At 42.3% G+C, this 24383-nt stretch overlaps 1 protein-coding gene across 2 annotated transcripts in view; it reads right to left on the bottom strand.

Moving 5' to 3' along the window:
- Window positions 1–12186, bottom strand: part of LOC147111942 (neurobeachin-like) — a 1011877-nt gene extending 999691 nt beyond the window's left edge. For both annotated transcript variants that reach the window (XM_085999351.1, XM_085999350.1), the window contains exon 1: window positions 11612–12186. In XM_085999351.1, the coding sequence (XP_085855477.1) occupies window positions 11612–11869 (258 nt within the window). In that variant the 5' untranslated portion in view covers window positions 11870–12186. The remainder of the gene's footprint in view (window positions 1–11611) is intronic.
- Window positions 12187–24383: the final 12197 nt, after the last annotated feature.

The raw sequence follows: 24383 nt of genomic DNA, 5'->3' as shown, positions 1-24383 counted from the left end.
TGCCTCAATTCCATTCACTGGCCTTATCGCCATATCCCTTGATGCCCTTACTAGTCAGAAATCTATCGACTTCTGTTTTGAATATACCCAATGACTGAGCCTCCACAGCCCTCTGGGGAAGAGGATTCCAAAAATTCATCACCCTCTGTGTGAAGAAATTTCTTCTCATCTCAGTCCTGAATGGCCTACCCTTTATCCTGAGGCTGTGGCCCCTGGTTCTAGACTACCCAGTCAAGGGAAACATTCTCCCAGCATCCACCCTATCAAGCCCTGTAATAGTTTTGTATGCTTCAATGAGATCCCCTCTCATTCTTCTGAATTCAAGATAATACAGACCTAGTTTACTCAATCTTGTCTCATCCAACAGTCCCGCCATCCCAGGAATCAATCTCGTGAACCTTCGTTGCCCTCCCTCTATGGCAAGTATATCCTTCCTTAGGTAAAGAGACAAAATTGTACACAGTACTCCAGGTGTGGTCTCACCAAGGCCCTATATAATGGGAGTAAGACTTCTTTACTCCTGTACTCAAATCCTCTTGTTATGAAGGACAGCATACCATTTGCCTTCCTAATGACTTGCTGCACCTGCACATTCACTTTCAGTGACTCATGTACAAGGACACCCAGGTCCCTTTGAGCATCTGCATTCCCCAATCTTTCACCATTTAGGAAATACTCTGACTTTCTGTTTTTTCTACCAAAGTGGATAACTTCACATGTATCCACATTATATTGCATCTGCCATGTTCTCGCCCACTCACTGAGCCTGTCGAGATCCCCTTGAGGCCTTTTCACATCCTCTTCGCAACTGACACTGCCACCTAGCTTTGTGTCATCAGCAAATTTGAAAATGTTACATGCTAAACAGCAGAAACAGCATGCGATAGACAGAGCTAAGCGATCCCACAACCAACGGATCAGATCGAAGCTCTACGGTACTGCCACATCCAGTTATTAAAGGTGGTGGTCAATTAAACAGCTAACGGGAACATCCCCATCCTCAATGATGGCGGAGCCCAGCACGCGAATGCAAAAGTCAAGGCTGAAGCATTTGCAACCATCTTCAGCCAGAAGTGCTTAGTGGATAAGCCTTCTCGGCCTCCTCCTGGAGGTCCCCACCATCACAGAAGCCAGTCTTCAGCCAATTCGATTCACTCCACGTGATATCAAAAAAGGCTGAGCACACTGGATACAGCAAAGACTATGAGCCTCGACAACATCCTGGCTGTTGAGCTGAAGGCTTGTGCCCCCGAACTAGCTGCGCCTCTAACCAAGCTGTTCCAGTACAGCTACAACACTGGCATCTACCAGACAATGTAGAAAATTGTCCAGGTATGTCCTGTCCACAAAAAGCAGGACAAATCCAATCCGGCAAACTACCATCCCATCAAGCTACTCTCAATCAGCAAAGAGATGGAAGATGTCGTCGAGGACCCTCGAGCCTGCTCCAACATTGAATAAGATCATGGCTAATCTTCGACCTCAACTCCAGATTCCCACTCGATCCCCATATCCCTTGATTCCCCTAGAGTCCAAAAATCTATTTATCTCAGCCTTGAATATACTCAACAATTCAGCATTCACAGCCCTTTGGGGTACAAAATTCCAAAGAATCACAACCCTCTGAGTGAAGGAATTTCTCATCTCAGTCATAAATGGCCGACTCCTTATCCCTAGACTATACCTGCTAGTTCTGGACTCTCCAGCCAGGGGAAACAACCTCTCAGCATCTACCCGGTCAATCCCACTTAGAATCTTATATGTTTCAATGAGATCACCTCTCATCTTCTAAACTCCAGAGAGTATAGGCCCAATCTACTCAATCATTTCTCATAGGGCAGCCCTCTCATCCCAGGAATCAATCTAGTGAACCTTTGTTGCACCGCCTCCAAGACAAGTATATCCTTCCTCAGATAAGGAGACCAAAACTGTGCACAATCCTCCAGGTGTGGTCTCACCAAAGCCCTGTACAATTCTATTAAGACTTCCTTACTCTTGTACTCCAACCCCCTTGCAATAAAGGCCAACATGCCATTTGCCTTCCTAATTGCTTGCTGTACCTGCATGCTAACTATGTTACCTGTACCAGGACACCGAAATCTCTCTGAACACCAACATTTAATAGTTTCTCACCATTTAAAAAATATTCTGTTTTTCTATTCTTCCTACCAAAGTGAATAACCTCACATTTCCCCACATTATACTCCATCTACCACCTTATTGCCCATTCATTTAACCTGTCTATATCCCTTTGCAGGCTCTTTGTGTCCTCCTCAGAGCTTACTTTCCCACCTAGCTTTGTATTGTCAGCAAACTTGGATACATTACACTCGATGTGTTTGATGTGTGTTTAGTCAACTGGATTTTAACTGATAAGACAGTAGTTGTTTAAATCAAATGTATACTGTACATGAATTTCTTGCACTGTAGATTCGGTATTTGCTTAGAACCGGATTCTTTCACCTCCTTAGATTTAATGGCTTCACCGATGATGAGGTCACATCAAATGTGAGATCAGTGACTCCAAATGCACATTTTTCCTCAAGTTTCGGGTTCATTTCTAGTTATTTCAAATACACTTTACAAAGTCAGATGTAGCACATTTCACATCCTAAGAACATCTCAATATAGTTTGCAGCCAATGAATTACCTTTGAAGTTATTTTGTAGGTAAAACACAAGTCAATTTGCACACGAAAGGTCCCACGGACAGCAATGAGATAAATATGGGGTTAAACTATTTCTGGAGGTGTTGATTGAGGAATAAACTTTTGGCCAGGTTATCCAAAAGTCAGCACCTGCAATAATGCAGCTTCTATCAGTAGTGCACTGAAATGCAGCCTAGATTATGTGCTCATGTCCCTCAAGCAGTGCTTGAACCAAATTACCTACTGACTCAGAGGAAAGAGTACCGAGGCTGATATTTGCATAGCATCACAAAATGTTGCAGCACAGAAATAGGCCCATCTGGTAATGTTGCTGTTTTTCCATCCAGTCTAATCCCACTCTCCACTTCACCCTTACCGTTTAATATTCCTTTTCAGTTGCTTTTCTATCTAATTGCTTTTAAAGGATTTATGGACTCTGCTTCAACAACAGTTTAAGACAGAGAAGGGATTAAAATAATCTTGTTCTCTACCCCTTCCACTTTGCACTACACAGTCAATCCCTGTATCCTCTTTCCCTCCACTTCTTCTCTCACCCTCCCTCTTCCTCTCCAATTACCCCTGCTAAACCCACTTGACCCAAGAATTATGCTTGGGGGGATTGATTGACTGACTCCCTGTTTCCGATACCACATGAGATCAACTAGTAAAGTGAAAAAATACAGAAGGTAAACTAGTGAAATGCTGCAGTCCTAAAAATATTTACTTTGAAAATCCAAAAATAGATAAATAAAAGCAATAACCACTAAATTATATGTTTTGGGAGTGGGGGATATCAGCCTAAACAAGAATTCACAGTCTTGTCAGTAGCTTACTCCCAGTTGCAATATCAAAGCCTGATCTCATGGAGTTCCACTCACAGATACATTATTCCTTTCCACTGAAGCAAAATTCTACAAAACACAGTGGAATAATGATGCATCTACTCTCTGCACTCTGTTCCAAATCATACTCAATGAATTACCATTTCATTTTCTCAGTTTTACCATATATTTACATAAAATATACTGCAGGATATGTAAATTACAATATTTGTAAAATATTCAAGTATTTAGATGATATTCATAACCAGCGTTAACATTTCACCTACAGTGCTAAAATCTACTGGTTACCAACGTGGAAGTGCTCGATTTTTCTTCACTTTTATGTCAATATTCTAACCAAGGTGTTATCATAGAAATTTACAGCACAGAAGGAGGCCATTCAGCCTATCGTGTCTGCACCGGTCGAAAAAGAGCAATCCAGCCTAATCCCACTTTCCAGTTCCTGGTCCGTAGCCTCGCAGGTTACGGCACTTCAAGTGCATATCCAAGTACTTTTTAAATGTGATACGGGTTTCTGCCTCTACCGCCCTTACATCTCGGCCCTAAACTCTGGAATTCCCTCCCTAAACCTTAATCATCCTTCTTAATGGTGCCTCCTTTAGCTCAGCCTGGATTTTTGTCTGGTTACACTCTTGGGACGAATTTTTCAATGTTAAAGATGCTGTATAGAATGCAAGGTTCCTTTCCTCGACATACAGGATGTTTAATACATGTGCTCTACCACTGGAGGTAAAATACTGACATATTTAATTGCTTGATTTCCCCGCTTGCCTGCACCTTGCAAAGCTGGGAGAAGGAATCCTGCAGCCACTCATTGCACTTTACACCCCGGTAACACCGAGCTCGCCAAGACCGCAAATAAAGATTATTTTATGGGAGTGAAGAGGAAACCATAAAAAGGTCAAAAATGTGCTATTATCTCTGGCCCCAAACACCATCTTGTAATTCATTATTTCCCCGCCCCTCCCCTCTTAACCTGTTCCAAAAATTATTAAAGAATAGGCGACTGATTATTTTCCAGCCTTTCACTCTCTTTTGGCCACTACCTGTGTCTACTCTACTCTTCTCTCCTCCTCCTCCCCCTCCGCACCCCCGGGAGAGCCGATCCGGCCTTTGGTGAAAAATCGATGCCGGGGCTTGCAGGCCTGGCAGCTCGGACTTGCTCTGTTGCTTACAAGTTTCCCAGCACTCAATTTGTCATCCTATTCATCAATACCCGCTCCCCATTCCAGATAGTCTAGTATCAACTACCCAATATGTGTTAAGTATAACAAATTAAATGCAATCCCTTTCATTTTTTGCTCAATTATTTTATTAAAAAGCTATTACGTGTCTTTCATGAAATGACAGTAACATTTCAAATCTAAACCTAAACAGGAGAATACATTACATACTGTATAAAATAACTGTCTAATCAATTCAGAGTCTTAATTATTCTCAAAGCATTACACTATACAGTCAACTCCAGGAATCTGATCTAAGCATAAAAGTTCAGTGAAATTAGACCTCTTCATGTCTGTTGTATAAAATTCCTGATCCAATCAAACCATTATCTTCAACTTAATGCCGAGATATAAACATGCAATTCAATTCCAAATATAATCCAAAGTCAGCAGTTCACTCAATGAAATGACCAATTACCACAACCTATTTACAAAGATTTGCAAATTAGTGATTTTTATTTGCGTGACATTTCCTGACACAAGAGATTTGTAAAATAATTTCAAAAGTTATTAAAATTTGAATCTCCTTCCATGTGATTACAAAGTAAGATCCAAATGTGGCATTGCTCACTTTGCTGTGACATATTTTGCTAGAATTCACACGGCACCATTCAAATCCCAAAACCAGTTGCAGCATATATTCTGCAATTACTAATCACAAAGACTTTTGCACTGGGAAACCAAATTATACAACACTTTAAATGAGAATTACTATATACTATTACTGAAATTATTGTCTGTTGTAACATTTTAGCAATTCCACAGTGACCTTAATACTGTACATCCTTTTGATATGTGAGATAATTGTGAGTTGGAGTCTCAGTAATTACTTCTAAAGAAAGAACATTTTATTTCCTGTTAAAGTAATGCAAGGTACATACATGTGAACTTAGGAGTGTTTATATGGAAAATGATTTTATACAACAAAAATTATTCAAGTCAGGAGGAATGTCATTTGCATCTGAACAAAGGAGTTTTAAAATATGTGGTGTTGACAGCATATTTGAATGAATTTATTCATGCTGCGCTGGCAAGAATTTAAACACAAGAAACTAAGTAGTAGAGGTATGGTACTTCTTTAGTCCCAATATCATTAAGTGGGTAGGAATTTTCCAAAGCAAACATTTCACATGGAAAGAAATTTCTTGTTTAAGTTGATTGGTTGTCATTTGTACAGAAAGTGCAACAAAAATTGTTCTCCATAATTAGATCACCATATTTGATGAAAAAGACACAAATTTAATGCTGTTCTTCAAAATGAAACATTATAAATGGTAACATGATATTGATAGTTATTGTAAACAGAACTATTAACATGTTGTTACACTGCAGAAACTTGCCATTTGTATAAGACACGTGCAAAATTAAACCTAATTTTACAGACTCTTAATTCTTAAGTAGAATATTTATAAATACATAATATGGGTATTTCAGGACAATATGTGTGTGAAGTTTTGTCCTCATCAAGGTGACGGTTTTAATGTTGGAGAGCATCCCGGGAGCCCACGGAGGATATATACAGCACAGGTGCGGCTTGAGCGGCAGAGAGCATTGCGGGAGGCCCAAGAAGCACGAATATAGTACAGACACAGCTAGAGCAGCAGAGAGCATCGTGGGATGCCAGAGGAGCACAAATACAGCAAAGGTGCGGCGAGAGTGCACAGAGTTTCGCAGGTAGCCCAAATACAGTGTGGCAGAGAGCATACCAAAAGAACCACGGAGAGAAAACTAAAGAAGTGGTGTCACAACGAGTGCAGAGGATGGAGTCCAAGGAATTACAGATAAGTATTTAGGATAAGTGTTTAGGATAAGTATCTAAGGGGATAAAATAAACTAAGTAGGGGATACTAACACTAAAGGGATTCAAAATTGTATTAAGAAAGAATCTGGTATACACAAATATTAAATAAAGAAATAATAAATAGGAGTTAAAGGGATACCAAGGTAAAACATATAAATAACATAAGAGGCACAAATAAATGTAGACACTAAATAGAATGGCGGGACACCCGAGACCCATTGCCAGCAATTCCTGCACCATGTGGGAACTCCAAACACTTCAGGTGTTCTGGATAACATGTGCAACAACTGCCTCCAGCTGCTCAAGCTCGAAGTTTCTGAGCTTGAGGAGCAGTTGGAATCCCTGCAGGGCATATGGGAAGCTGAGAATTTCCTGGATCGTACGTTCCAGGAGGTTGTCACCCCACAGCCACAAGGTGTTCATGACAGTAAATGAGTGGCCATCAGGCAGGAAGAGACAGGCAATGCAGGAATCCTCCGGGAGTGTGGCACTCACTAACCAGTTCTCAGTACTGAATATCGGTGAGGGTGATGACATCTCGAAGGAGTGCAGTCCGGAGCATGGCACCGTGGGGCAAAGGACTGCAGAGACAGGCATTTCTGCAACTGCCAATTTGAGTCCCGCATGGTGTATTGCCTCCCTGGTGCCAAGGTAAAGGACATCACTGGTCTCAAAAGTTAGTGATCTCTGGATTACTCCCAGTGCCACGCGCTAGGGAGTACAGGAATAGCAGGATAAGACAGGTTAACCCGTGGCTGAAGAAATGGTGCAGGAGAGAGTGCTTCAGATTCCTGGGGCATTGGGACCAGTTCTGGGGCAGGAAGGACCGGTCAATGATGGGCGGGTTGCACCTCAACAAAGCTGGGACCAATGTGGTCGCGGAAAGATTAACTGGTGCTGTGGGGGAAGGTTTCAACTAATTTGGCAGGGGGATGAGCACCAGGAACAAACATTAGAGAGGAGAAACAAGGTGCACACAGGACTGGAAGAGAAATAGCACTAGAGTAAAGAATAGTTCAGAAATAGTAGGGATCAGATGAGGGGAAAATGCAAGGCAGTCTAAGTTGAGTTTGCATTGCATGTGCATAAATGCACGTAGTGTGGTAAATAAGGTTGGTGAGCTGCAGGCACAAGTCACCACATGGGACAATGATACAGTGGCAATTAGAGAGACCTGGCTCAAAAAAGGGGAGGATTGGGAACATAATATTCCTGGTTACAAGGTATTCAGGAAAGATAGGGAAGGAAAGTAAAGAGGGAGGGTGGCAGTGTTGATCAAAGAAACTATTTCAACACTGGAAAGGGATGATATAGTTGAGGGGTTAAAGACAGAATCTATTTGGTTAGAATTAAGGAACAATAGAGGAGCGGTTATGTTATTGGGTATATACCATAAGCCACCAAATAGTGGGAAGGAGATAGAGGAGCAAATTTGCAGGCAAATTACAGAAAGGTGCAAGAACTATATACTGTAGTAGTGATAATGGCGACTTCAATTAGCCTAATTTAGACTGGGATAGTAACAGTGTAAAGGGCAAAGTGGGGGAATGTCCTGAAATGTATACAAAAAAAATGTATTGATCAGTGTGTTTCCAGCCCAAGAAAGGAAGCAGTGCTGGATCTAATTCTGGGGAATGAAGTGGGGCAAGTGGAGCATGTTTCAGTGGGAGAGCATTTGGGGGAAAATGATCATATCATCAGATTTAGAATAGTTATGGAAAAGGACAGGGATCAATCAAGCAAAAAAATACTTAACTAGAGGAGGGCTATCTGCAATGAGTTAAAAAGGGATCTGGCCCAGGTGAACTGGAATCAAAAATTGGTAGGCAAAACAGTAATTGAACCTTCAAAAACAAGATGGTTCCAGTATAGAGTAGACACATTCCCACGGGGTGGGGTAAGGTAGGGCATCCAAAGCTAGAGCTCCCTGGATGACTAAAGATATAGAGATTGAAACAGAAAATGGAGGCTTATGACAAATATAAGGTACAGAATACAAGTTGAATACAGCAAGTACAGAGATCTAAAAAATGGAATAAGAACAGCAAAGAGAGAATATGAGAATAGATTAGTGGGTAACATAAAAGGGAACCCAAAAGTCTTTATAAACATATAAATAATAAACGGGTAGTCAAAGGAAGGCTGGGGTCAATTAGGGACCAGAAAGGAGAGCTTCTTGCGGAGGCAGAGAGCACGGCTGAGGTACTAAATGAGTACTGCCTTCACTAGAGAAGAGGATGTTGCCAATGTTGCAGTAAAGGAGGAGATAGTAGCGATATTGGAAAGAATAAAAATTGATAAAGAGAAAGTATCGGAAAAGCTGGCAGTACTCAAAGTAGAGAGCATCGTGGGAGGCCCAATTTTCCAATCCTTCTTAGATATGGGGGAGGTGCCAGAGGACTGGAGGTTTGGAAATGTTACACCCCTGTTCAAAAAGAGGGAGAGGAATAAACCGGCAACTACAGGCTAGTCAGTCGAACATAGGTGATGGGGAAACTTTTAGAGACAATAACCCAAGACAGAATTAATTAGCACTTGGAAAAGTATGGGCTAATAAATTAAAGTCAGCATGGATTTGTCAAAGGTAAATAGTGTTTGACTAACTTAATTGAGTTCTTTGATGAAGTAGCGGAGAGGGTTGATGAGGGTAGTGCAGTTGATGCTTTGTATATGGACTTTCAAAAGGCGTTTGTCGCATAATAGGCTTGTTGGCAAAATTAATGCCCATGGGATTAAAGGGACAGTGGCAGCGTGGATACAAAATTAGCTAAGGGGCAAAGAGTAGTGGTGAACGGTTGTTTTACAGACTAAAGGAAAGTATACAGTGGCGTTCCCCTGGGGTCGGTATTAGGTTCTTTTTGATTATATATTAAATGACCTGTACTTGGATATGCAGGGCATAATTTCAAAGTTTGCAGAGGACACAAAACTCAGAAATATAGTAAACAGTGAGGAGTATAATAACAGGCTTCAGGAGGACACAGATAAACTGGTGAAATGGACAGACTCATGGCAGATGAAATTTATTGCAGGGAAGTGTCAAATTATTCATTTTGGTAGGAAGAATGAGGAGAGGCAATATAAACTAAATAGTACAATTTTGAAGGGGGTGCAGGAACAGAGACCTGGGGGTGTACATACACAAGTCTTTGAAGATGGCAGGACAAGTTGCAAAGGCTATTTAAAAGGCAAACGGGATCCTTGGCTTTAGAAATAGAGGCATTGAATACAAAAACAAAGAAGTTATGCTCAACCTTTATAAAATACTGGTTAGGCCCCAGCTGGAGAACTGTGTCCAATTCTGGGCACCACACTTTAGGAAGGATGTCAAGGCCTTAGAGAGGGTGTAGAGGAGATTTACAAGAATGGTGCCAGGAATGAAAGACTTCAGTTACGTCGAGAGATAGAGAAACTGGGGTTGTTCTCCAGAGCAGAGAAGGTTAAGGGAAGATTTGATAGAGGTGTTAAAAATCATGAAGGATTTTGATAGAGTAAATGAGGAGAAACTGTTTCCAGTGGCTTACGGATTGGTAACCAGAGCACACAGATTTAAGGTAATTGGCAAAACAACCAGAGGTGATATGAGGGGGGAAAAATTTACACAGCGAATTGTTATGATCTGGCATGCACTGCCCAAAAGGGTGGTGGAAGTAAATTCAATAATAACTTTCAAAAGGGAATTGTATAAATACTTGAAGTGGGAATAATTGTACAGCTCTTACAAAGAGCCAGCACAGGCATGATAAGCCAAATGACCTCCTTCTGTGTTGTATCATTCTATGATTCTATAATTCTTCAGTCACCATAGCAGTAACATCAAAATCAGAACTGCAAAGTAGTTAATTGTGCAATCTACTGTGCTAATCATTCTACACAAGTTCAGACTTGTTCTTTTTGTACGTAATTTAACTTTGGAAAATGTCTAAGCGTAACCCTGCACAGAAAATTAAGCTTTTCATGTTTAACACTTCTGGAAAGCACTTCACACAAATCAATAACACAGTAGTCAATTTGTGGTTTCTAGGACGTTGGCATATCTCTCAATCATTACCTTCACAATTGACAAGTTTCAGATTAAGTTGAGGTGAATAGTATAGCAGTCATTTGTCAATTTCAAACAAGTCTGGTAGTTTTCCAAAATGTACAGTGGTCCTCCTGCCCATCTGCTCAGGATTGAGGAAGTGTGCTACTGCACTATCTTCCAAACGCTGATTTGTTATTCAAACCAGTTCACTGCCAAAGGCGCTACTATCATCATGATCTGTATATTCGTGTGCATTCGAAACTCGGGGAGTATATATTTGAGACCGATATAGCGTAGAAATATTTTATTTAAAAATAGTCCTGGAAATGTCATCGAGATCATTTTCAGATGTTAAAACAGCTGCGTGTGCGCCTCAATACGATATACTTTGCAATTATCCTAACCATCCCCATAAAGAGTCAAATAATGCTAATCTGACCCATTGGTCAGGTGGGACCAGGACCTTCGGGACTCAAACCGCAACTTGTCAAAGACCAACAACGACTGTGATCGATGGTAGACAGCGCTAACGTCTTACACTGCAAGGAAAACATTTTCAAATATTTTAAGGGGAAAGTAAATCAGAGGCTTTGGGTGTCATTCACGCAGGAAAGACGTACAGACCATACCCACAGTGTACCGTAGTGTGGCTGCTTCGGATTGAAAATATCAAATTCAATAAAGCTGCCCCCCCCCCCGGTGATTTGGAAGCGAGAGTCCGCTGGTAACTTGCTGCTCTCCCTATCGCAGGTTTACGGCACACGAATTGGGCACGACCCGGATTTCTGCGTGCGTACGGAATCTGGTTATTTAAAATAAACCTTTCCCCTTTCAGCCAGGTGCAACACAACCAATGGCAATAAACCTCTCACGCTGCATTTGACTCCACATCAGTTTGCCAAAAGAACATTTCATGTATCACACCTACGACAAAAACCGTCCACGCTTTGCGTTTATAAAATACGACGATTCTCCCTCCTCCCCTCCCCAAGATGATGTATTTTTTTCCCAATCACAGTTCTCAAGGACACACGTTTTATTCCCACACGTTATAATAATTAAAAAAAGGCTCACCAGGTTGAGCACCGTCTCCACGATATCCCTGTTGCTGACCTCTCCGACTTGGATGAGCCCGATGACAACGGCGAATTTCATCTTTATATTCCTGATGGGCACCGACGGGTTAATGCCGGAGATGGACACCATCGAACCCACCATCTCCGCCGGCGGTTGCGGCTGCGGTTGCGGTTTAGTGCCGAGCTCCAGCCCACCAGCTCCAGCCGGAGCCGGGGGCGGGATGTTTACCGGCAGCGCCGGTTTGTCGCTCGCCATGTCCTCCGACCCGAGCGATTCCTGCTACTCACATTCACCGGCACCAGAGAAAGAGAGAGAGAGACACACACACAGACAGAGGGGGGCAGAATATTCTGGAAAAAAAGCTCAGCACAAATCAACCCACACCAAAAAAAAATTCAGAGAGAAATAAATAACCCGCCTTTTTGTTTAAATAATTACAAGACTTGATCCTTTTTTTGTTGCTGCTCCCTTCCCCTTGGATTTTACAGAGAATGATTCAGGTTTGTTTTGCTGCCGCTGGCTCTCCTATCACTTTCTCCGCCATCTTCTGCCCCCTCGCTGCAGTCGGCTCTTCTGCGCATGCGCACTGGGGGTCCGGCGAGGCCCCGTTAGACAAGTCTCAGGTGTCCAGGTGACAAGTGCACATGGTGCCAGCTCCAAGCAGTCAGCGGAACAGATCAGCTTGTTCCAAGAAAGGGGGCAATAAGCTGCTTCAGCAGCTGCACCAGAATCAACAAAGCACAAGTGGAAATCATGAAACCAGTGCCCCCGTTTATTACTCTTTGTCTAAAACCCTTCCTTATTCTGCTGTACTTTTTTTTCCATTAACAGTCGAAGTGATGAAAATTGTTGTAATTGTCTACAACTATAACAGTGTCATTATGATGCATATTTCATTTTAAGGATCTCAAAAGCAGTACTTTGGAGGACTTTTCAAACGGATCATTGTGAATAATATACGACTGGAAATATCTGCAATAGCGTCACGATCCCCGAAAGGGATATGCAATAAACAGGGTTGTCTGCAAATATATGTTTCGGTATATTTATTATTAAGAGTGGAAGTTTTATTATGACCAAATGATGAAGCATCAAGATATTCTATGTAGGGATCAAACTACAACTGTTTTAGTTTTTTTGTCTTTTGTTAACATTTAGGCCCTTTTAAAATCGCCTCTAAAATACTATGCTTAAATGAATTATGTATGAGCCATTTCCCCGTTCATATGTCAGGGTTTGACTATGTAGAAGTGTTTGAAATTAAGGAGCTACAAGGACGATTTTTTCAAGTATTTCAAGAACGCACATTCCCTACTTTCATCCTGGAAATCCAATTGACTTCACAGAAGATCACTGAACCATATTGACTCATCACGACATCCCCGCAACGTAGCAGAAAACATTAGCATAGCACCAAGTCAATTTGTGCCCATCCAGTTCTTGTGAACAACAGAAATGATGAGGAAGAGTCTCGGTGTTCTACAACCGATCAACCAAAATAAACGTTTTCAAAATAACCGCTAGTCAAAACAATTGCTTTCTCTCTATTTATCTCCTTCTAACCATTACATTTGAGGAATTGCAGTGACTTTCATATGGATCATTTCAGAAAGCAACCACAGTAATCTGGATATAAATGCAAGATCGCCTTTCGATGTATTTATATTTAGAACTGGATGAAGTTAGATCTTCCCTCTCAGTGGTTACCTATTCTGAGAAAATTGAAAGGTCGACACGTAAAATCAACCAAACACAATATTTAACAAAGCAGTTATGGATCATTAAATGACAACATTTATTTTTGTTAAATGAGGCAGAAATGAGGAAACGAAGAGCTGGAACAAGCAAATCCAGCTGAAAAATTTCTCAGAATATCGTGAGATGAATTTATTTCAGGTTTCTGTGTGAATGGTTTAGTATTATGGAGAAAAAGGCTGCCCAACCAGGGGGGGGGGGTGGAATCACCTATAAAAGGCGTTGTACTGTTTTGTATCAAAAATAGTCATTTCTATGAAAGGCCTTGGCTTCGTGGGCAGCTGAGGTTTATGCCGTTTTACATTGGGAATTGTACAATCTTAGACGATAAAATTTCAATATTCGTAATGAACCTGAATGAAACTAACTTCATCCCGCTCTAAATGTCTCCATAATACAAGCCTCAATACCCAACAGTCACAAATTACAGCAGCAGCATGCGATCTTTATTGTCATCAGATTTAATCTTTTCATAATTACTTTATTCGGTCGTATTTACATGGCTACACTTCCAAATAAAATAGTCCCGGCGAGAAAAGATTATGAAATGAACAGGCGTGCTCGCACATTTCATAAAGATAACCAAATGTGTTTGTGCTCTCACTTCTTTCATTTTACAGACCGACGCACATTATGCCTCCTGGCTGGAAACTTTTTCAGTCATGTTGTAGCTCCGTGCCATAAATACATTTGAAAACGGTACTGACGTTGCTTTTGTCTTATTTTAAATACTTACCAATACATACATACATACAAGACGAGTCTTTTTATTTCTGATTTCCAGCATCCGCAGTATTTTACTTTTGTTTGAGATGTATCAGCGTTTATGCCAGATTTATGGCTAGCTCTCCCACAATTACTTAAAATTGATCTTTAAGATAATAATTATTACATTTGAACAATTTCTAGCAGATCTTCCGTGGCATTGCTCACAGACTATTTATTTTTAATGGAATACATACACAAACTGGGGAGGGCCTGGCCCACACTGGGTGGAGTGAGGAGAGAACAGGGACACGACGAGTAGAGGGGAGCCGCTGCCATTTTTTTCAGAAATGTTCTTCGTTTCTTTCCCTTGGCTCTTTCCCCATTTCCTTTGCCCTCCTTTCTTACATAATATTTTACAGCACAGAATCAGGCCATTCGGCCCAACAGACCTATGCCGGTGTTTATGCTCCGAAGGAACCTCCTCCCACCCTACTTCATCTCACCCCATCAACATATCATTCTATTCCTTTCTCCCTCGTGTACTTGTCTAGCTTCCCCATAAATGCATCCCCTTAAAGGCATTCTTTCCTGGTTCCCATTCATCTTTTCTCCACCATTTTTCCACTCTTCCCTTTTCTCTTTTTAATTCTCACTCTTCTCGTTCTTCTGTCTTTATGCTGCCTGCATTTATGTTTTTCTCTCTCGTTTGCTTTTCTGCAATGCTTAGTGACACCAGTCTTTGCTGCTTTTGCTGTGATGGGGGGTGGCGGTGGGGGGGGGGGGGGGGTGGAGTTGAAGCTGTCCAAGTTCTGGAGCATTTATGTTCACTACGCTGAACCTTAGGTGCAGTTCAAAGGGAACAATCACCTCCAGCTCTACCAAGGAGGGATATGGAGGGCAGGGAGAGATGGGAAGGGAGCACTAGATGAAGAGTGAGGTGTGGAGCACTGGCGAGTGTCCTTAAGTCTAGAGGTTTGGGGCCATCTTGCAAAAGCTGCTTTGTAAGCTTACTGGAATGTGATAGGCAAGCATCGAAGGAGTAGGCTTTTAATGTAGGTGTGTCTTGGTCAAACATTTCCTTGGCAACTTTAGAAATGAACACGTCAGTTGATACAATCTGGATAAAATCTGGCGTATTTTTTCTACTTTTTTTGTTTTAGGGGCACATTATAACACACGGGGTATGAGTTCTCAATTATATATTGAGAAGAAGTTTACTTACCTCATTCATCGTGCTTATTGATGTTTGGATATGGAAACTAGTTCAATCATTTTTACAGGGTTAATAAAAGTATCTCTCTCTGTTAATCTCTTTCTGAGGCTGAAATATTTTTAATTGATTTTAGCAAAAAATATACCATTATGGATCCGTTTTTCTGATAATCAATACAAGAAATTTGAGCCCCTTCCATGTCTTAGTGTACTCTCCCAGTATATCCCTAGCTCTCCGACTCGCTGTGTGTTTCTCTGTTACTCTTTTCCTCTGTTACTGTCAATCTCCGTCTTTCTCTCTGTTAGGCTCTGTGTGTTCCTCACTTTGTTACTGTATGATTGCTCTTGGTATATTTTTATATTACTTCAACAATCTGTCTGAACTCTGTTCCTTTGAATGACTCAACAATGAGCTTTAAAAGAAACACTTCCGCTATTCAGGTATCCAAACAGCTGATCAATGAGCTGTATAAGATGCTTTCCCACTACTCATGTCTATGAACAGCTCGTCAAAATTGAAAAAGTAAACCAGAGCTGCAAAACACTTACACGACTCAGCATTGGGACCTTCCTCTAAACACTGGATTCGCGGGTGCCTTAAGCCAGGCTTGGGGATTTTATGTGCCTTCACACCAGGCCTCAGCTGAGCTGGAGAATGAAATACAGGTATTTGGCTGGACTTGGTGCTATCTGCTGGAGGAGGAAAGTATATCCAAGATCAAGGCTGTTAGACACCTGATGGGCTGGGACAGGCCTTGCGTGGGTTGGTTGTTGCAGCGATTAGAAGATGGATGAGGTGGTCTTTGTTTCTAAGTTGTCGATTTTCTATATGCTTATATAGTTATTAATGTTATACTTTAGGAATATATAGTGGAGTGGGTTTGGAACTCTCATGAGAACTCTATTCCAAAAAGATTGGGCGAAGGTGATTAGTTCAGTCACGGAAATGACAGAACAGAGACGGTTGTGGGGTGTAATTTGAAGGGAGGGACAGGCTGAAGGAGAAGTTCGACTGACTCGTTCTGAAGTATGACTGATTCTGCAATCCGATTGGTTAAGAGAGTCTCTAACAACGGTCTTCAAACTTTGCTGTGTGGGGAGCATTGTTAATATTGACACAATCACAGAACCACCGTCCAACTACCCAAAGGAAAACAGTGCTATCGTTGCAAATAAAAGTAAAAAGCAACAGAAATCGTGTACTGGTAACTCGAAAATTGCAGAAATCTGATGACATACAGAAATCTAATGAATAACAGGCCAGCTAGGATCAGGGGACCTCTGTTCGAGGGTCAATGCTCTACAGCATTACAGCACACACAGACAAGCCAGCCTAATAAGAAGGAAACCTCTATTTTCTCATATACTGTATCTCATATGATTTCAGCAGTCCACGAATAACGACACATCCGGACTTATTAAACCATTTAAGTCAGTAGATTCCGCCTCAACGTCTGGCATACTTTATTATTGCCTTTCGCATAACCTTTGTATTTTCCTGGCTACGCAGTGCATGGAAAAAATAGCGCATCGGTGCTATTCTGTGCAAAGTCTGAGCAAAACAAGCGTGTCAAAACATGCCGAGCCGTTACATCAGCTCCAGTAGCATCAGTTATTGTGGTCACTGATGAGCAGATCGCTTTCTGCTTGTGATGCTGAAATGTGGGATGTCAGGAATGTTGATGGTGTAACTAAATGCGAGTAAGGAATAAGTTCGTGTTTATACATTTCTAATTTGAACTCAAAAGCAAATGGATATGTTTGGATAACTTTGTATTGCGGGCTATGTCAACATGTCACACGATGTACATTACACAACACGCTTAGCTACAATGATTAGTTTCGCTTGGCGTAATTGTAGTTCTGGTTAAATTTGTATGTTTTAACTAGGAACCATGTTCACAAGTGACGAAACACGAATTATTGAATGTAGAAGTAGCTCTTTAAAAAACAGTACTGATATCAACATTTAAGGGTTAAAAGGCTCAAAAACTCGACTATTATTTTCTTAGAAGCCCTAAAGATGGAGAAGAAAAATAACGATGGTGCATAATGACTGCAACGTTTTCCGTGGTGTAATGCAGCCATATTCAATTCGTAATGCAGTAAAGCCCTCTTAATTTCAGTACATACAAGACGAAATCCCGTCGACGATCAGCAATTTCAAAAACGTTCCGAAATTGAAAGGTATTACAATTTCGATTTAATGTCTGGCAGGACCATTTTGTTTCTGGTAAATTGCAGTCTTTCTTGGCAAAGGTTTTAATATATGAAGTACCCAAATAAACTACAAAAGTGTTGATTAAAAAAAATGTGTTTTTCATTATAATCTGATTAATACACCCAATCTGATCATTTCCTATTTCGTGCATAAAGAGACAAATGGGCAATGAGATGCTGCTGCCTTGTGTCCTCAGGTGGAGAATACTAGCACTGCAAGAGCCAATCATACATACAAATGAATGCCTTTCTTTTCATGATAGCAATTAGATACAATTTTGTCTTTTTAAAATAGCAGCATTAAAATAACAGAAAATACAACAATAATATAAAATATACTATTTTTGGTACGCTCAGGGCAAGTCTTTCACATTCCGGAAGATGGAACGATTCAGCCACGAGCCCCTCCAATTTGTGTTTGGGTATTTTCCATTACCTCCAGGTATACCATTGTCTTACCAAACCTGACATTTTCACTAGAATGACAACATTCATCACACCTTTCTACATTGGGGAGACCAAATGCAGATTGGGTGACCGCTTTGCGGAACACCTCCGTTCAGTCCGTAAGGGTGACCCCGAGCTTCCGGTCGCCCGTCATTTTAATTCACCATTCCATTCCCACTCGGACCTCACCGTCCTTGGCCTGTTGTATTGTTCCACGGAAGCTCAACGTAAACTCGAGGAACAGCACCTCATCTTCCGATTAGGCACTTTACAGTCTTCCGGACTCAATATCGAGTTCAACAATTTCAGATCATAACCTCGGCCCCTATTACTTTTTTACTTATAATTTTTTCCACCCCTTTGTTTTGGGTCTTCCTTTCCCCCCCCCCCCCCCCGTTTCCTTTTGTTTCTCTCTCCCACCTGGCAGCTGTCTCTTATCTGCCAGTACACTTCACACCTAATCTCAGCTGCCTTTGTCTCCACCAGCCTATTACCATCTCGTCTGGTTTCGAAAAGCTTTTATTGTCTCTTTTACTTCTTTTGTTCGATCGCAACCCTGCCTTCGATCTATTTTCTTTTCTTTCCAGTTTTGAAAAAGGGTTTCCACCCGAAACGTCAACTCAAATTTCTCTCCACGGATGTTGCCTGACCTGCTGAGTTTTTCCAGCATTTTCTGTTGTTATTTCGGATTTCCAGCATCTGCAGTATTTTGCTATCGTCGTCGTGGTAGAGAAGCATTCTGAGATGCAACCTTCAAGGTTCCTATATACAGTTGCCTACAGGAAAGTCAACGAACGTATGCATAATTGACAGGAAGCGATGTAGAGGACTGATACTGTTATACTACTGTTCTGAACCTACCCAACACTGTGGGGTAATTGGCAGCGAATTTTGAAGTGGACTATGGATATTCTGGTATGAAAGTTAAGCTAGATCTATACCACTGTTTGCTCAGCCCTCGGGTACTTTTGAACCTTTTGATTTGTACGTTCTTGAAATGCCTGCTGTTTGCAGCAAGGTTGGTGCCTTGGCATCAGGCTGCAGTGTCCACTGGTGATGTGCGGGTGGCCTTGCATTTGAAATTGGCCATTTCATAGAAAGTTTTGTTTTCTTCCCGATCAGAGAAGCATACACTTTAGAAAGTTAGGTCACAGAGTGGGTCTAGGAATTCGACAAGGATGGCGCAAGATAGAAGAGTAATGTTGAATAATTGCCCAAATGCTCGATGTCTTAGAGCAATAATAATTTAGCTGCTGCCAAATATGTCGAGGCACACTCAGCCAATGGATCAAGATATTACAACATTGTCTGCCTGTACTACACAATGAGCAACATGGAAATTATGGAAACTATGACGTGTGACACAATTACATCACTACTGCCGTATTGCACTAAAAATGACCATCAAGAATGACAACGGTAAATGGCTTGGACGCTAAGGTGGACGGAATTACAGCAAGATTGAACCCTGGCCAATTTTCCAATTTGGACCGTCCAATTTAAAGCACGATAATGGGTGGTCCCTTACGGAAAATCTAAACTGAGAGCATTAAATGCCCCTATTAACCTAGGAATTACTTTTGTACTAATCGAAGGTTATCTGTGCGTTGGGTAAGGTTTGGATTTTAACAAAACACATTAATTAATCTCTGATTTGACTTGATTGTTCTCCGTAACACACATATTGTGGGCAATCCATTGGGAATACATTAATAATGAACAGTAGAACTTAATAGACGCAATGAAAGGCACTTGAATCTATTAATTGGTGCAAAGGAGCCCAGAACAGCTGCTAACACAGCAATTTGGATGAACAATGAAGCCATGCTTCAGGGAACACTGGGTTTACGCAAGCCCTCTTTGAAGGAGTGAGGAAGAGGGGCATACTCTATGCGACAAATAGGCGCCGTGCAAAAGCACTTGCTTCAGCAGATATGGGGCTAAGCATTGAAAGGGCTAGCGTTATCTCCTGAACCAACCACCAGGAAATATACCAAGAAGAATATGTCAGATTTGAAGAAATCCATTGCACATGACCATCATCTGCCATAAGTAGACCTTTAAGAGAGTCTTCTCTGCTAATCATCTCATCCTTTCATGCAGTAAGATACTAAGATGAAACAAGACGCTACCCAGATTTAGTCTAGCACAATAAAAGTAGCCTGAGGAACACTTTGTATGAATGGGGACACTCGAGATGTATGAGCTCCTTAAAATTGCCAAGCGCTTATGATGAAACTAATATACAAACATGCCGTAGCGCACTACAGACTATTCAAAGGATAATTGAACAAAAGACTGCCCGAAGATCAGCAAGGATAATTGACTTTTTTGATTAGAGTCTAACCTACTGTAAATACAATGCAGTATATTGTAAATGTTTAGATTACATTACATAGGATATACAGCATAGAAACAGGCCATTCGGCCCAGCCAGTCCATGCCAGCGTTTATTCTCGAGCCTCCTCCTGTCTTTCCTCATCTAAATCTATCAGCATAACCCCCTATTCCCTTCTTCCTCATATGCTTGTCTAGCCTCCCCTTAAATGCATCTATACTATTCGCTTCAACCACTCCCTGTGGTAATGAGTACCACATTCTCACCACTCTTTGGGTAAAGAAGTTTCTTCTGAATTCCCTACTGGATTTCTTGGTGACTATCTTATATTGATGGCTTCTAGTTATGCTCTTCCCCACAAGTGGAAACATTCTCTCTGTATCCACTCTATTAAAACCTTTCATAATTTTAAAGACCTCTGTTAGGTCACCCCTCAGCCTTCTTTTTTCAACAGAAGAGACCCAGCCTGTTCATCCTTCCCTGATAGGTGTACCCTCGCATCATACCCTTGATTCATCAGCTGAGGGTGGGTGGTAAGTGGTAATCAGCAGGAAGTTACTTTGCCCATGTCTGACTGGAAGCCATGAGACTTCATTATGTCCTTAGGCAATGTTGAGGACTCGCAGGATCTCTCCCACCGGACTGCATAGCACTGTGTCCCCACCTCTGGTGGGTCTGTCCTGCCGGTGGAACAGGATATCAAATCAAATCAACTTTTATTGTCATTGTTAGTGCACAAGTGCAGTACAACGAAATGTAGGCTTGCGGCTCCCGAGAGTGTACATTTAGATTAAGACATTTAAACATTCAACATACATTTGGCTTGTAATACATTAACATAAACATAACCATAATAAAGTGAATTGGCAGATGTGCAGGCTTTAGAGTTTATTTGTGGAGTTCAGTAGGATGACAGCCCTGGGAAAGAAGCTGTTCCTAAATCTGGTCGTACGGGTACGATTTGCATCTGTAGCATCTCCCAGATGGCAGGAGGGCGAACAGACTGTGGCTGGGGTGGGTAGGGTCTTTGATGATGGACCGTGACCTCCTTAAACAGCGTTTCTGGTATATGTGCTCTATGGTCGGTAGCCGGGTGCCGGTAATGCGTTGGGCAGTTTTGACTACCCGCTGCAGGGCTTTCTGGTCATAGTAGCTACAGCTGCCATACCATACTGTGATACAGTTCGTCAGGATGCTCTCTATTGTGCAGCGGTAAAAGTTAGACAGGATCAGGGGTGACAGGTTACATCCCTTCAGCCTCCTTAGGAAATATAGGCGCTGCTGGGCCTTCTTCACCAGAGAGGAGGTATTGAGGGACCAGGAGAGGTCTTCCATGATGTGGACTCCGAGGAACTTAAAGCTGTCCACCCTTTCCACCACAGCCCCATTGATGTGGATGGGGGTGCGACTTCCGCCTTTAGACTTCCTGAAGTCCGCAATGATTTCTTTCGTTTTCTTGATGTTAAGGGCCAGGTTGTTATCGGCGCACCACTTCACGAGATGCTGGACCTCCTCCCTGTAGGCTGACTCATCATTGTTGGTGATCTGGCCTACTACCGTGGTATCATCCACAAACTTGATGATGGTGTTGGAACCATGAACAGCCACACAGTCGTGGGTGAAGAGGGAGTAGAGGAGGGGGCTCAGCACACATCCTTGTGGGGCCCCCGTGTTCAGGGTCGGGGGGGGGGAGGTGTGGTTACCTAATTTGACAGACTGGGGTCTGTTTGTTAGGAAGTCCAGGGTCCAGTTGCAGAGGGGAGTGTTCAGGCCAAGAGTTTGGAGTTTGGTGGCCAGCTTGTTGGGGACGATAGTGTTGAATGCTGAGCTGTAGTCTATGAACAGCATTCTGATGTAGGTCTCTTTACCATCTAAGTGATTCAGTGCCGAGTGTAGAGCAGTTGTGATTGCATCCTCCGTTGATCTGTTTGCACGATAGGCAAACTGGTGTTGGTCAAGAGAGGCAGGATGCTTGTCCTGCTACTGTACTGTTTTAATCTGTTCCTATCTGTTCCTTTATGTTATAAAAACAGAAAATACTGGAAATACGCAGCAGGTCAGGCAGCATCTGGGAAGAAAAAACAGAATTAACGTTTCAGGTCAATGACCTTTCGTCAGAACTGGTAAAGTTAGAGATGTAATGGTTTTTAAGCAGGTACAGAGGCAGGGCAAGTGGGGGGGAAGAAAAAACAAAAGGGAAGATCTGTGATAGGGTGGAAGGAAGGAGTAATTAATTGACAAAGGGGATGATGGTGCAAGCCGAAAGTGGGTGGTGTGTAGAGGAGCTGGAAATGGTAATAGCAGAAGAATTACCAGCACATTTTGTCCAGAAAAAAAGGGAGCAATGGTTATGGTACTGGGCTAGCAACCCAGATGTTATGTGTTCAAATTCCAGCATAGGAAGTTGTGAAATTGAATTCAATAAAGTCTGGTAATTTGTGGGCTAGCACGAGGAATAAAAAACCACGAAGGCTGCAAGATTGTTGTTAAATCCCAACTGGTTCACTGGTGTCTTTCATGGAAGGGAACCTACCAGCCCCAGTCTAGCCTACATGTGACTCCAATCCCACACTATGTGGTTGACTCAATGGACTCGATTTTGTCAATGGGGAGCTTTTGGAGGCGGGACTCCCACTTTTTGGGTTGTAGTCCAGCCTCCATCGACTTGTGGCCAACCCACGCTATTTTCCCTTGATTGACCTTGTTAAGCCCGCCCAGTGGGCTCAGCAGGCCAATTAAGGGACACCTGGTTACTGGTGACATCAGTGATTGACATTTCATCTGTCAAGAGCTTTTGACAGATGAAAAATCAGCGTTTGACAGCTCTGTGAAGCTGTCAAACTCTGACAATCTGTCTTCTAACTTGAGTCCTTCTACTCAGACTCAGTTAGAGAGCTCTCCAGACCAGAAAGCAGAGGCTGCAGCTTTTGACAGTTCAGCGGCCATTCTGCTTTCTGTGCCGGTGAGCTGAGGGACTCCTGAGAACTGAAGGAAGGAAGCCTGCAGGAGAAAGTAAAGGTAAGTAAAACTTATTAAAACACTTTACACTTACCTCACACACTTACCTCTGCACACATGCACCCATCACTCACCTGCGCAACAGACATCTCGACCCCTCCAACCCCTGCAGACCGATGGTCCACCTTGCTAACTTGGCGTGGTTCGAAGCCATCGGACAGCCCACACTTCAGAGCTAAAAATAGGGATTAGGCAAAAAACTGCCTGTTAACTACCTGTTAACTGGCAGTTAATTGGCATTAATCCCCTTCCTGCCTCGGAGAGGCAGCTCCCAGCACAAGTCAGGTACCCGTCTCCTGGAACATTGGCACGGAGGCGGGTTGGGGGCGGGATGGGTTCCTGCCCCCCGATTCTGCAATTTTCCCACGACTCCTGCCTCCAAACCCGCCTCCTCGGGGCTTGGAAAATCGAGCCCAATGCAATCAAAGCAGCTAGGGATGGGCAATACATGTTGCTTTGCTGTTCTTGCACCTCCATTTAGTTCTGGCTCTAACAAAGCTAAGGTCTCCATGCCAGCAATATCAAAGTCTAGCCCTTTTTGAATGGCTAAGTTGTGAATTGCATATTGGCTACCACTATGTTTGACACAGAAGCTGGAGCATACTGTAGAGCACCCTCCAACCTGTCCAGGCAGGGAAAGCTGCCTTTAAGATCGTGATGGCCCTCTCAATGACCAATCTAGTAGAGGCATGTGAAGTAGAAACAGAAAATGCTGGAAATACTCAGCAGGTCAGGCAGCATCTGTGGAGAGAGAAACAGAGTTAACGTTTCAGGTCGATGACCTTTCAATGACCTCTATTTCTCTCTCCACAGATGCTGCCTGACCTACTGAGTATTTCCAGCATTTTCTGTTTCTATTTCAGATTTCAAGCATCTGCAGTTTTTGCTTTTGTAGTAGAAGCATGTGCTTGGTTGTGGTGCTCCTCTGCTGCTGTTCAGGCTACTCAGTGGGGCCATTATACATGAGAGCAGAGGATTGGCTTTCCCACCCTGAAGCTATCCATAGACTTGATTTTCTTCCCCTGAAAAACATGGGTTCTTTTGATTTTACGGAATTTACGGTCAGCAACG

The sequence above is a fragment of the Somniosus microcephalus genome, chromosome 10 (assembly GCF_052327205.1).
Source record: "Somniosus microcephalus isolate GS21.2 chromosome 10, FLI_Smic_1.0, whole genome shotgun sequence".
Taxonomy (NCBI): Eukaryota; Metazoa; Chordata; class Chondrichthyes; order Squaliformes; family Somniosidae; genus Somniosus; species Somniosus microcephalus.
The sequence above is the reverse complement of the archived record's forward strand: the minus strand, read 5'-3'. Positions and strand labels throughout refer to the sequence as shown.